General features: G+C 37.2%; 1 protein-coding gene across 2 annotated transcripts in view; it reads right to left on the minus strand.

The window, feature by feature from the left end:
* Nucleotides 1-335: 335 nt before the first annotated feature.
* Nucleotides 336-14977, minus strand: part of PPP1CB (protein phosphatase 1 catalytic subunit beta) — a 33243-nt gene continuing 18601 nt past the window's right edge. The window contains exons 5-10 of one of the 2 annotated variants that reach the window (XR_012830928.1): nt 11401-11472; nt 7679-7830; nt 5980-6114; nt 5160-5403; nt 3064-3120; nt 336-463 (exon numbers count right to left, since the gene is read on the minus strand). Coding sequence is in view for 1 of the 2 variants with exons in the window: in XM_075707205.1 (XP_075563320.1) it covers nt 5299-5403; nt 5980-6114; nt 7679-7830; nt 11401-11472 (464 nt within the window). In the remaining variant the exon portion in view is untranslated. Of the gene's footprint in view, nt 464-3063; nt 3121-3644; nt 5404-5979; nt 6115-7678; nt 7831-11400; nt 11473-14977 lie in introns of those variants that run through there. The other variant, XM_075707205.1, reaches the window with a different exon arrangement.

Genomic DNA, 14977 nt, shown 5'->3' on the forward strand with positions numbered 1-14977 from the left:
ACATACAGGTGCAGAGATTAACATGAGCTCAAACAGGACACTGGGAAACAGAATGAAATTCTGTCCTTATTACTAATTAATATGTTGAGATCATTATTATTTATTTTAACAACGCACACTAAGATACAGAACAAGTAATCAGACAGCTTTGCTGCTTTCCCAACAACTTGAGGGATTTGCAAGGAAGATGCTCAGGCACTACTAGTTCCAGAAATCCATGGAAGACAAGAACCTGCCAGGCCCATAACACACGGTCCCCAAACTTGTGTCTTATCTTGGTAACTTACTTACTGTCCCAACATTGACTTACTTTCACATGGTTTCCCAGTGTTCAGTCCAACATGGCCTGACATTCCTTCAGCTTTGATCATCTGATACATGCAGTGAGAAGAATGCTTGGTTATAATCCCATGAGTTGCATGCAGCCACGTGGTTACATGCTGTCAGAAAAACCTTGATCAACCTTTGGAACAAAGCAAGCAAAATCAGTGTATGATCCAGGAGAAAAAAGGATACAGCTGCACAGAGAGCAAGCTTGAAAACTGCTGCTGCTAATCAGCAGAAGCAAACAGATGACAGCAGAGAAAAAAATCCAGGGCTATGCCTAGATATCCCAAGCCTGGCATTGATTCATTGAGTTCCTTTTTACTGACATGAATGACTATGTGCTTAGTGTGCAATTCTTGTGACAGTCCAGGGCTCTTCACATACACATGAAGAACTGGAATTTAAATATACACCAGAACACGAACTTCATCGGAACTCTTGTATTAAAAAAAACACACCGGTCTCTAAAGCATATTATTAGCCCATATGGACTTGGAGACACAGACATTTGACTATGCTGTGGTCATCTCTGCTCCAGCATCAGGAGACATTCTCTTACCCTTGCTTTTTCACCAGTTAATGTGAAGCCAAATATCCACATTTATCCTCATGTACATCACAAAGCAGATGGATGCCAATCAAGAGTCAAGTTACAACTCAAACAAATTCAAAAGCAATACAATATTGACAGTATCACTTCACTTCTGCTCTTTGCTAACTGTAACATTACCTGCTAGGTTTGTATAAAGCGTCTTCTTCTGAAACAAACCTGAGAGCACGGAAAGTCCCAGAAACACCAGCCATGGATACAACATTGACAGTTTGCCAGGAAGAAATTCAACACTCAGTTAAAGGCTAGGTTTTTACAACTATTATCTACATAAGCCTCTACAAAGCAGGTACCCTCTTCTGTTAACCTTTGAGCTTTACACCAAAGGCCACACGTGGGGTATTTGTGTTTGTCATCTACATATTCCAAAAGTTCCAGCTATCCAAAGCAGAGTTACTCTCAGGTCACCCTCAGTTCAACCCTATTTGATAGCAGTAGTGTCTTTTATAGTTCCATTACTACAGAGCAAAAAACATGTTTGCCAACCCCAAACTAACGACATACAGCTCCAGTAATTTCATCTGACAGCTTCCATGGTATGATGGCAATGTCCTCTTGGACTTACCAAAAGATAAGCCACAGACAGGAACACTTCCTCATACAGAAAAATACCTTGCTGCTCATCCAACTCCTATCACCTTTTGGCAGAAACACAGCAGAGAGATCTCCATCTTCAAACAACCTTACAACAGGGATGTAGGCTGTTAACAATAAAAACAACTTCCTTCCACAGATCTGAAGAACTTCCATCAGAGTGTCCCAGGCAAGTAAGTACACAGCAGTGCACTGCACTGGGATACTATAAACTGTCATACATACCTATTAGCTCCTCTTTTAACAGAAAATACAGTACAAATGCAAACTGCCTTCATAACAGGATCATGAAGCTTGGTGACACCTAGCAGCAGTACACTTGCAGTTAATCACACTAAGAAGCAAAAAAACCAACTCAGACTTCAGCAGCCACAAGTACTTCTGTATGTCCAGACGTAGCAAACTGAATATAATCCACTAGTGTAAGACCCGTTACGGTGTTTTCAGTGAATCTATTTCTACAGCATTTTTTAGAAATTGTACTGATCAGTACAAACAAGTCAACCTAAACAAAACAGTGTTCAAGGTATTAGAGCAGCACAATAACCACAACTATATGAAACACTTCTCTCCTTTAAAGCAGCAAGCAATTATGAATATTCCATGCATAGAAAACACTGACTACTATGAAGCATACCAAAAAGAAGTGATGTAAAACAAGAATCTCACAATCAACACAAAAGAGACCAAAGAAGCACTCCTTGCAGCAGTATTTTAAATTAGATTAAAGCAGGCATTTCTCTAGTGTTTGAGAATCACAAAATTCCTGTCAACCAAAAAGGAACAAAACAAGAGGTTATGTGCCATGTTGTACTCTATAATGAAATCAGGAATGGATATTACTGTCAGATAAAAGGGGGTGAGGGGAGAACATGCAAAAATATCCCTCAAATGGTGTAACATTTTATATGCCTCTTAACAGTTCACTTGAGAATCCTCCTGTTACTTCCCAGCACGCTAACACCGTGCTATTTAACAGCATTTTAGGCTTGCTTGGACAAGATGTTTACATGGAAAAATTTATTAGCAATTAGACCACTAGCAATTTCCATGGAAGAAAGAGTAGTTTTATCTGAGTATAATTAGATTCAGGTTCTCTCTTCTACCTCTTCCAGAACAGACAGTAGTAAAAATACTAAAGATCTATATTAACATTGTAAACATAAACTGAAGTGGTATGTCAAGTTCTGTTACGTATCTGATGCTCCTGACTCGCTTCTAGTATGGAATATCAATCATATCTGTAGGGGTAAGGTTATTAAATCATGTATTTTTTCCCCAGCATAGGATAATGAGGAATGTTAGCAGACATCCCAACTCCCCCGAAGTCAAAACAGCACTCAAACCCTTTGCAAGTGATTGCTGCTATATAAAAATAGCAATTCTTCAGAACACCACTGCCAGATCTGGCTTTCTAGTGCCGTAAAATAAACTAAGAATTTCCTGTTTCTTTAGGACACAAGGCGGCCTGAAGACTTTATTTTCCTTTTGACATAGCATCTGTAATACAAGCAAGCATGTTAGGTACTCACATAACATACAGCTTTACACCTGGACATTTCATGATACAGAAGACACTGTTCCAGAAACTAAGGAAAAAATGGAAAAGCATTAATCCAGATGTTTGGTAACATGATGCTTCTTATAATAGAGGCTGGCACTTGGTAAAACCCAGCATTTTCAAAACTCATAAAACTAAACCTCAGGTAAGCAATAACTTAGAGCAGGGAGTTACCCCGTCAAGGCTTACAGAATAGATTTCATCAATTATCTTGTCACAAACTGAAGTTACTCTCACTTACACAGCTCTCATCACTGACTTTCAAGAACAAGTGTCTTTGAGCAGAATCAGAAGAAATCTACTTCTACATTTTATTCTATGTATTGAAACTCTGCTGCTTGCTTCGAAGTTGGGTAAATTAAACCACTGTTCAAAACCACAGACCAATCCAATATAAATCAATAACAGATATATATGCTGTACGGTTTCATTGGATTTTTTGTTTGCGGGCTTTTTTTGGTTGGTTGGTTGTGGGTTTTTTTTTTCCCCAAAACCAAACTCCACACTTCTTGAGTAACAGTAAGGTATGTTAAAATAACCAGTCAGACTTCATTCAAATGAATTAGACAACTTTTACTAAATGAAAAAACCTACATTTAAAATATGCATTTAAAACAAAATGGAATTAGAAAAGAGACTTAAATCCATTTTAAAGAACTTGCTCACTGTGTCAGAAATCAATATAATCTCTTGCATTATATAATGTGCCAGTTCATAAAACGTAAGTTAACAGAATCCTCAGTTTAACATTTTCAAAGACAATACTGAAGTCAAGAGTTTTACATCTACTGATGCACATTTAGAATGGTATAAATCTGAAGCCTTCCCCCAAAGAATCTTATAAATTTGACAATATTCAGTAAAAGTTTTTGTAGTTATATCCAGTAAGTATTGCATCCTACAGCATCACAAATCTGTGCCTTTCATTTATCCCACTACAAATTTTGTATCTTCTCTGTATCTTGCCATTTGCCAATGTTAACTCTTAAGAAAGGAGAGAACTGAGAAGAAATACTGCATAACTCTTGATCATGTACAGAAATTATTGCTACTATAGTACACTACAAAGCAGAAGTCTATACAATAGTATATGAAATTTGATCATGAAAATCCAAAGGATATAATCTTTAGTGACATAAGCCTTATAATCATACTGGACATTCATATAGCAGTTTCAGCTCACCACTTGTTAGCTAGCCTATTGTCCGTTGATGAACATCCATTTAAACACACCCTCTTATGAAAAAGAATGTCAGCTTTCAAAGGCTTAGCAAATAAGGATCTTCATGTTCTGTGGAACTATGCAAGATGAATTTTGATGCAGGTAGGGAGTTACCTGGAAGCTAAGCATGCCAAAGGTGTTTCATGCTAATAAAACTAAAGCCAAGGTACCACAATCAAGTTACCAACTAATAGGCAATACCATTTTTGTCCTAAGTTAAATGAAGTGCCATAGCACAGTGTAACGTCAATAATTTAAAACAGTGTAGTGCACAAATTCATTGTGTGGCAGTTTAAGTTTAAAAAGTCAAGACAGGTTTTTCTGTCTCAATTTATGTTAGCTGTCAAGCTGTCCCATCTGGGCATTCTGGACTTCGTTTGCCTTTTAATCACTACCATACTATAAACTTTGCATTATAATGGGGCACACATGTGGGCGGCATTATTATGAACAAAGGGGGCTAGGGGGAGGATAAGAGAACAATGGCTGTTCTAAAAAGCCCCTTCCTCATTTTAATTTCAGAGAGAGAGCTGGGAAATAAGACTAGATACCACATGTGCATCATTCTAACTACAAAATAACCAAAGTAAAAGCAATCAAGCAACAATAAGACCACATTACACAAATGGAACATCATGCTCTCATCTGGTTTAACTATTACATCAAGTTTTAACTGGGATGTTGGTCAACTTTAAAAACCGTGGTAAATGTGAATATGTAGTTGCAATAGTTTTTTTCCTAATACTTTTTTTAGTCTATGCTGGATATTAGAACTTGGAGCTATACTTGTTACAATACAGTGTCGAACATCTTTCTACTAGAAAAAATTAATAAAGATCCTTTACCCGTCTCTTTAAGTTAAACGTGTGACATCATAAAGGGTGTCAAATGGCTGGATGGTTTTACAGTGCACACTTATTATATACTGTAATATGGAGTTTTGTCCTTGACAGATCTGATGGTGTTTCTACGTTATTCCTTTCTTCACCTCTTCTTCGGTGGATTAGCTGTGCGAGGTGGAGTGACTGGACGCCCAGAATTCAGTCCACCATACTGGTACTTGGCTTTCTTTTCAGATGGTTTCAGTATCTTAGAGAAAATAAAGAAGTTCTTTTGAGTCACTGACAGCTAAGAACATTTCAAATACTGTTAAGCCAACGTGAAATCTCATTCAGCCAGAACAAGAGGGGTGAAGGTGGTGGTGGTGGTAAGTCACATTACAATCCTACAAATTTCTTAATGTAGGAAGGGGAAAGAAAAGGGGCTTTAAACACATCCAAGGAGGAGTAGGGATTAAAATCTGATCAGAGTAACCACACTAAAAGGGTCCCAATAGTCCATTAGGCTTGCATAATTAGGTACTCTGATTGCTAGGTATGACTAAAAAGAATCACCAAACTGAACTTTCAAAAGAGCATCTGAATAGATGGAATAACTTAATATGCAGGAGTTTGGAAAATAGACAATCCCACATAGTTCTCTGGAAAACAGTTGGTTTGCAGTTCTAATTGTCCACAGACACCAGCCTGCTGTGCAGTCCTTTCTGTAGCTCAGGTATATTACCCTAGACTAACCGCAAGCATGTCAACAAGCAGACTCAACAAGCAGACTCAGTCTACACAGCTGAACACCTAAAGGAATACTTAATGTACAAATGTATCATACCTGAAATGAACACATCAGAGTTTCATCCACGCTCATCATGCCCCCTGCATTGTCAAACTCTCCACAGTAATTTGGAGCTGAGAATAGGGTGACCAACTGCCGTTTAGCAAAGAATTCATATCCATCTTCAACCACCTGTCAGCACCAGAGAAATCAATACAGCTCACATTTAAAAAAAAAAAAAGAAAAAAAGAAAAAAGCCAGTCTTGAGGCAAACAGGATTTCTATTAAAGAGATGACAAGAACTCATTAAAAAGGTATGTTATGTCTTGGCTTTCAGACAGGACAGGTTCAGTCATTTTGTCTTATCTGGACACTGCATGCCAAATCAGGTAGCTGAACCTGTCTGACACTTCCAATGTTAAATATGCATCACCCTGACTGTTTTTCATACTTGAAGTCTGATTATGCACTGCCAGTTTAAGGATTCCCAGCATTTTATGGTTTATACACAGAATTTGGATGTTTGACCCATTAGTTCGGGGCACATAAGGTTTGGATACCATCTTCATTACAGCTGTAACTGTTAAGTTTCATTTACACTGGTGTTAATCATACAAACCTCAAGTGCAGGCTTTTTTATAATTTTGATGCTCTAAAAGCAAAGTGGTTCTGCTGTATTTTCCTCTAAGAGCACAATTCACCTTTAAAATACTGCAAGTAGTATGATGCATCAGCTAAGGATGTTCCCTCTTCCCCAAAATAGAAGCCTCACATTATAATGTAGTGAAACCAGTGCACAAACTTCTCACTTCGGTCCAATCACCATGGTCTTTTAAAAGATGTCATACTACTTTTATAGAAGTTACTATGAACACAGGAAATTGGTAGCAATCTTGATCAGCAGTTAAGAAATCTTAATATCCATTCCACACAGACTAATATTCTCTGACATTTTAGCAGAAAAATTGCACAGAGAAATATTTAAGTGTTCTGATAGTATACCCAAGCCTAACGGTGACACAGAATAAAAAGCCTGTTTTTATTTCACAGCAGAAGAGCACTTTTAAAACTGACTAAATAATGAAACTTAAATGTTATACAGGAAATAGAAACCCAACGTCCACCTAACTACAACTCTTGCTTAAAGTAACTTAGTAAAAATTGCAAAAAAGTATACTTAAAGACTGACAATGCCAAAAATAACCTTGCTTTCTGCACATTTCAGTAAGTCAAATAATCTATGCCAAAGTACTCTAGATAGCTGAACCAAAATGAAGGCAATGGTGAAAGCTTTTACATACAGACTTCTTTGTAGAAACATTCAAAATGCATTTAATACTTCCATGAACTGAAGCAGAGAGTTTAAGCCACAACCACCAGAGAAATGACTACTACTGAAATAGAATAACTCAAACTTCAGTGTAAATCTTGAATTCAAGTCACTTTGCCACTTTAAACCTGGACACTTTACCTCTAATGTTCATATACAACAGCCTAACAGTAAACAGACAATACAAAAGAAAGATCAATGGCAAAATCTAGTGTTAGTATTTTACTTCACTGACATTAGACACTCAGTTCAATATGAGTCAACAGAAGGACACAGCCTTATAGTCCCTTTATTAGGAAGATCTTTCTTCCTAAAAGCAACATAATGCAAAGTGAATTCCAAATATATCCTGCTGATAATCAGCACCAGAGAGGCACAAGGTCTAGAGGGAGAGGTTTTAAGAAGCAACAGCAACATAATTCGTACCTGGTGAGCTCGACAGATCAAGTCCAGATCATGACGATTCAGAAATTTACTGACCACATCAGCACCAAAAGTGAAAGAGACCCCACGATCATTTTCACCCCAACCTTGCACATCTTTGTCTGGGTCAGACCACAGCAGGTCACACAGCAAGCCTTTGAAAGATAATACAAGTGAACATGCTAGTTTTAGGAGGTATAATTCTATAATGTAAAATAGTTTTATTGTAAATACCAGAGCAGCTCTCCTAAAGAAAATAAGCCTTAGCAGCAAATACAGCAATACTTAAAACTGCAACTCAGACAAAAGATACAGTCTGCGTAAGTCTTGAGATTCCCCCCACCACCACCACCGATAGTACCTTGAGATGAAACAAGTCAGAGCCAAATGGTTCTCTGAGATAATGTGTAATTGTAATATTCAGCATGTTTACAGGGAGCATTTGAGTAGTTTAAAAATACTGCAGTGGGTGCATTTTAAAAGGCAACCATCAATTTCACAGCTAACCAAGAAAGCTTCATTTGAAAGCTGCAGTACATTTTAAAATCCTATGCAAGGCCAGTTAAATATGGCAAATAAACTTATACCATGACCTTCTGAACACAGAACTGGTTTGATTCTTACCTTTGTTACCATACATGAAGAACCTTACGTGACTAATTCAGAATTTTGCCATGTTAAATTTAGATATATTGTTTCAGGTAGCACCTTCAGTTTGCTTGGACTACTTTGACTTTTGAAAAAGCCTAGTGCCAATCAGTCTGGAATCTAAATTAGAACCATAAACTTCTCTGGTGTTTTAGCACTGGTCAAGATCTTTTTTCTGCTCTCAACAAAAGGTCAGCTAACTCTGGAGTAAAACTGGATACTAAAAAAAATTCTCTACATCAACTGCAATGCCCTTATACATAGAACTTTCAAAGTGTTTTCACATGAGAAAAAACAGGCCAATTCAACTACAACACAAACAAAGCAAAAACATTCAAAATGTATTTCATAGTTTTCCATGACATTGTACTTTCTTTACCTGTGATGACTAACCCTTAAGCATTTAAATACTTAAGAGCATTGTTTCACAATCTGAAAGAGATGCCAGCAGGCGCCTTTATCTGGCACTCAGAAGTTTGATTTACAATTACATCTTGCTAAACAAAATATTGAAGATGCTATTTCTTTGATCCTTCAAGCTGTAATCAAGCAAAACTAATGTCTGAAACCTATTGTACAACTAAATCATTTTGTATTTACATACAGCTGTTGAATGGTCTTTGGTGTCAGTCACAGTTCCTCTCTAGCAGATGTTAAGATTTTATTTGCTTTTAGAAGACAATGAACAGAACAAGTACAACTGCATTTTAGATAAAATACCTGTCTAGAAATAAACTACTGAAGATAGATAGTATATGACAAAAATTTACTTTACTGAAATTTAGTTCTATATTGAATAACATGTTTTTCAAAACTTAATAGTTGCACTGCAATCCCTAATGGTTTCTTATTGTGAATTTCCAACAAGTGACAGAAGATGCTTAGGAAGCGCTTTCTCTTACATTCTCTCCCCAAAATCATAGAATCGTTTAGGTTGGAAAAGACCTTTAAGATTATACAGTCCAACCATTAACCTAACACTACCAAGTCCACCACTAAACCAATTAAGGGTATAGTAGCAATTTCATGTTTCCTGATGATCTTTAAGCTTATAAACAGCAATAGGCAAATCTGTCCTATAATCTTCAGCAGTGGTGTAACAGAACCCTGCAACAAGTTTGTCTAAACTAAGCTGCCCAAGTAGGTTTATATTTTAACATGCAACATCTACCATTGCAATAGCTTAGGTTGACCAGGAGCATACCATAACACAGGTGATACAAGGCATTCAAGTTTACACAAGAGGGAATTACAATTTTCTAATAACCAAATGGTTGGCAATGATGACCAAAACGCATCATTTACACTCTGACCTCACGAAATGCAAATACTTTAACAGTTACCAAAGGTAAGTGATTTAAGTTGGAATAGAGTCAGATTTGAGTGAACAGCTTCCAAACCCCATAAAAATGCCACCAAAACAAGAGGTCTTTAAATTGCAGTTGGGTTTGAAAAGGTTTTATTTCATCAGGCTAGAAGAAACCATCATAATGATCTAATCTTCTCAGCACAAGCCACACAAATCTACCAAGAATTTCTGTATCAACACAAACATTCACCAAGTGACATCCCTCCACAAAGGGATAGCTTTTAAGGACTTGTAACTTTCACAGAAGTGAGACCACTTCAGCTTATTTTTCATTTTTCCACAAGATTTACTTCCATTCTGTAATACTGGTTGCCTTAAGTAGGTGTAAAAGGCTAAGACCTTCTATGTCCCTGTACCATATGCACACGTGCCTCTGATGGGACATTTCATTTTACCTCTGCCGGTAAACATCCAGCTATTGCTTCTGAAAGCAAAATTAAGACTGCAAACGACTCCGTAGATCAAAAGCTTTTTTTTAAAAAAAAAACCTCTATACTTATTTTTAGGAGATACTAAGAATACATATGATTTCAGTGGAGTGTCCATGGAAACCAGAACTACATTCTGCAAGCACATTCCTGAAGTGGGTGTAGCTCAAGCAGTAGTATTAGCCTGTTGAATAGCACTACCTTTTCTGAGCACGCTAATAAATGTAAAGATTGATTCGTTTGTACTGACATTTATTTGGTTATGCACTGAGTGAATTACCAGTAGCATAAAAGGAAGAACAATGTAGTAATTTGTACTACAAAACCACCCATTTACCAGTCTAGTAATGCTTCTGAGTGTCAAGTGTGTATATACCAGCTTGCACAGAAATGTTGTTGTTTAAGGGACAGTAGGTATGTTAATATTAGTCCCTGAATTACTCCTATGCATCACCACTGTGGAACATTACAGAAAGTAGAATTCTTCTATTCCAAGGTTTACCTGTAATTGTAATTTGAGTTTCAAAAAAGGTTTAGATGTATTATCTCCTCTGAAAGTTAATTTCAGACCACTGTTGAGATCAACACTTTAAAAAATATCCCACTGTACTGCTTGACAGTCTTTTCAATCCACTAGTAACAAAATTTGGAATAAACGGAACACTGAGGAAGACGACTAATTAAACCATTCAAAAGAATATTGTACAGAAATCACTGGCAATTTGCACCCAACATCTATATACGAAGTATTAATAGAAGAAAAATTCAGGAGTAGCACATTCATACAAGCAATTGAAATCCCAACTGCAGTGAAGCAAGAGCTACACTTTACAGAGGAAGGAGACATGGCCCCAAGTAGAGAGAAGCCCAGATACTTTAAATAGTACTCATCAAGCTTTAAACAGTTATGTTCTTTGACAGACTACAAGGTTTGGGTGTGCCTAATCAAGGCAAGAAAAATAATTAGCTGTTTAGTTTCATTTGATCTTTCATTAGATTTCTAAGTTTGTTTTAGGGCAAACTTGTGGATAATGTATCCAAACTTGGATAACATATCCTACTCTTATGACAAGCAATAATAACATGGGCAATAGCCTCTAACATATCAGATAACTTAGCCATCATGAGGAACAAGACTCACGCCCTGCACAGACATCAAGGAATACTGTACAAGGAATACAGAACAGATGTTGCATGAAGTCACTGCATTGCCTCTACAGAAATTGATTAAACCTGTTTCATTATTAGAACCTATTTACAGTAAATTCCATGTCACTCACCTGTGTCAGGAACATCTGTAGGTCTCATAATTCTCCGGATCTGCTCCATTGACTGGAGATCCGGAGACAGGCCTGTAAGTACAAGAAAACAAATGACTTATCTCCATATTTTACCTGTAAAAAGGGTTCCAGAGAACACACAATTAGAGGTTCAAAGTCATACAGCATCCATTGTTTCCACTGTAATACAAACAAGAAAGTTTGCTGTAAGACAAGTTCCTGAACAGAGGGACAGAGAGTAACACAAGTGAAATTAGCAAGGGGTTTTAATTGTTTTTCTACCATCCTTTTAGCCACACAGCACAGAACTCTACAGTTAAGTATGTTCTCTTAAACAGCTTACTAGAGACAACCAGTGAAGGATGGCATTCCTATTATCTAAGACAATTAAACTGGATGCAGATGACCTTTACAACCACCTTACTTTAAAAGCTAAAAGAAAATCCCCTATCCAGCTTTAAAAGACTACAAGCCACAGCAGCCTGCAGATATGACTGGAATCATAAGTCACATCACTATTTCAGTGTTTTATCACACATCAGCTCAGCAGCAGTCACTGGATGCTGTAAATGAATAGATAAGGAGTACACAGGTGCTCATCTACTACAGCTCAGCTGCTTAGCCATTTATAAAACCATAGTACCTCAATTACTCAAAAAATAATTCACCAGACACACAGCTCTTTTTGTACAGCTTTGCCATATTAACACGTAATTACAGCCAAAGCACAGGATTCCAAAGCCCAAAGTATGATTCCAAAGTATGCACTCTAGAGCTTTTCTACTTGAGGCATACAGGCATGAAAGAGAGCCTACTAGATGCTCTAGCATCTTAACATGTCCTTAAATAAGGGTCCTAACATGATTTAAATTACTTAGACAAAGATTACCTAATTAAGAAAGCTGCAAATTTGGATATAGAGCATGAAAGCCTAGTTTGTGATGAAACATATTTCATATTAACAAGCCATATCTATTTGACTCAGTCCAGAACTTTGAACATGACACAAGAAACCCTGTCACTGGATAGGAGTCACTGCATAAAATAATTTCAGCTGACATCAGTTTGCACAGTGGCAATGTACGTGTTACAGAAACAATGACTCCAATGCATTTGATATGAAGACTTGAGGAACTTTTCTTCAAGTGTGAAGATTTTAGAGTATTTTTGTTGAAGCAGTCTTATGATAAAAGCCTTCTATCCTCATCACCTTGTTAAAGCTGCCTTCATGATATTACCTTGACATTGTGAAGGACGGCAGAAATTTTACATTAAATAGCATATCAAAGGGGTTTTAGTCAGTTCTACTTACACAACAATACAGGGATACTAATATAAATTCAGGCAGATAATCAGCTTTTAAACTCTGACCAACCTACCTCTTCCCCTTCCCCAGAACTCATCTATTTGCATGCAGATTACATTAGCACAAAGGCATGCAGATTCTACTCTGATTCTACTCAGCACCACACCCCAAGATAGTAATGGACAATCTCAGTGAAATAAGCACAACCATTCTGTGACCTTCTATGAGGTTAAAGCTCTCACCATTTCAAGTTGCACCCAAAACATGAAGTTCTTTAAAAGAAAATATGTTATTACAAACCATGTCTCAACCCTATAGCTGTTAATTTTTGTGCTATTTTACACCACTGTAAAATGGCAAAACCCCATAAATCTGCCCGCGTGTTTGTAACCACCCAAGAGGTCGTCTTTTCCCACATATCTTCCTAACTCCCCCTGCACAAAAAGAAATAGCTAATGTCTCAAATTCAGATCTACAGACAAAAATTGTGTATGACCAGCATTAAATGAAGAAAATAAGAATGCAAACACAGGCTACTGAAGTTCACTGGCAAGCTGCTGCCACTACAGCAATTGCCACAACCTACTGTGTACTGAAAGAAAACTGACAAGTATGCAATTGAATTAAGTTGTCTTGTCACATAATGACAACTAAGCACAGGAAAAGTATCTTTCAGTGTACTATCTTCTTGAAGCAGAAGAGCACCCTTCCCTAAGAGAAAACAGAAAATGAATTGTCATTACTCCTGGCAGACTCATCAAATCCAGACTCTAGATCTGAACCACTCCCTGATCAGGTGGAATTGGTAGAGTCACACTTATGATTACTTATTTTTATAGTGTAACCCAGGAAGCTCAGGAGGTCTCTTTGGATTCTACACAAGATTGTCAAGTACACTTCACCTTCAACGTACATTTCATCATCATCAATGCCACAAGAAAAACAGAATTCCAGAGCTTGAAAACATTACATAAATCCAGTACTCTACTACACTAACATGACTCCCACCTCAGAGCTTAAATCCAATGTGATAAGACCAATGTGTTCCATCAACATGACACTACAACATGGACTTAATTTATAGAAACTTGAAAGTAATCACATAAGGTTTCTAAAGATTAGAACCAGAGAGTGGTCTCAGATAACAGGACAATACTGTACAGAATACAAAGCAGAGCAAAAGGGAGAAGTCGGGAATGGTTATGGAACAAGCCTGAATGAAGTGAGATAAAAGAGCAAAGTCAGAAGTAAGTCAAAAGGACAGCCTTAAGAAAAGGCCAAAATATGACTTGTATGAGCAATGTGGAAAGACAGGGAAGAGAGGGAGGTGATGGGAAGGATACAGTGAAAGATCCTTTCAGCAGCATCAACATTTGGAGACAGGGATAGCGAGAGAGGTTTGATTTCTATTGTGAGAGAGAGAACTCAAAACAGCAGATGCCCAGAAAAGTCTAGGTAAAAAAAGCTGACTCCAGATTTTAAGCTATTGTAGATAGCCTACTGGGGTAAGTTAGGTGCCTTTTGTTTTACTATGTTATGCGGTTTTGCAAAGTTTTATTATATATCCCAGAGGACAATATTTTTAAAATAAACTATGCAAAAATGCGCAATATAGTAAAAAGGCACCTACCTTATATCTACATGCTAGCTTCAACCTCCAGCAGAGTTGGATGGTTTGTGTTGCTGCCTCAGTGTTTATTATAGTAGTAACATCATGAAAAGGCGTTGACAGTCCATGACTTCATGGGATCTGGAATGCAGTTTGGATAGGATTGGAAAAGAGCAGAAAAAGGGCAAAACTTATTTATGTGCTGAATGTCCACTTTCATTTATTAGGAGCACACAGCACATTTAGTAATCTTTTCACTTTATTTCACAGCCACATATCAGTTGTGAGTGACAGTAATTTCAGTTACAGATGAAGACTGTACAAGTTTAAGGGACAATTAGCATTCCATAAAGAAGTAAATACTGCTTTTCGTAAGAGGATCCTTAAACCTTAAATAAATCCTATGCACAAAATAGAAGTTTTCTTACTTGATTAAACAAGACGTTAATCTCCCCAATACATTTATAATAAACCTTTACTTTTTTCCCTTGAAAAATAGCTTTCTAGGCTTCTTGCTCATAACTCAGGTCTCAAGGGCATATACACACGAAACTATCAGTTCTGTCACAGAACACAGCATTCTACTCTACCTGCTTCCTCGATTACCTTCTACGACCCGCCTAAGCTTAATGGTTTGCCTGAAACACCACCACATTATTTTG

This window comes from Pelecanus crispus, chromosome 3 (genome assembly GCF_030463565.1).
Source record: "Pelecanus crispus isolate bPelCri1 chromosome 3, bPelCri1.pri, whole genome shotgun sequence".
In the NCBI taxonomy this organism is placed as follows: Eukaryota; Metazoa; Chordata; class Aves; order Pelecaniformes; family Pelecanidae; genus Pelecanus; species Pelecanus crispus.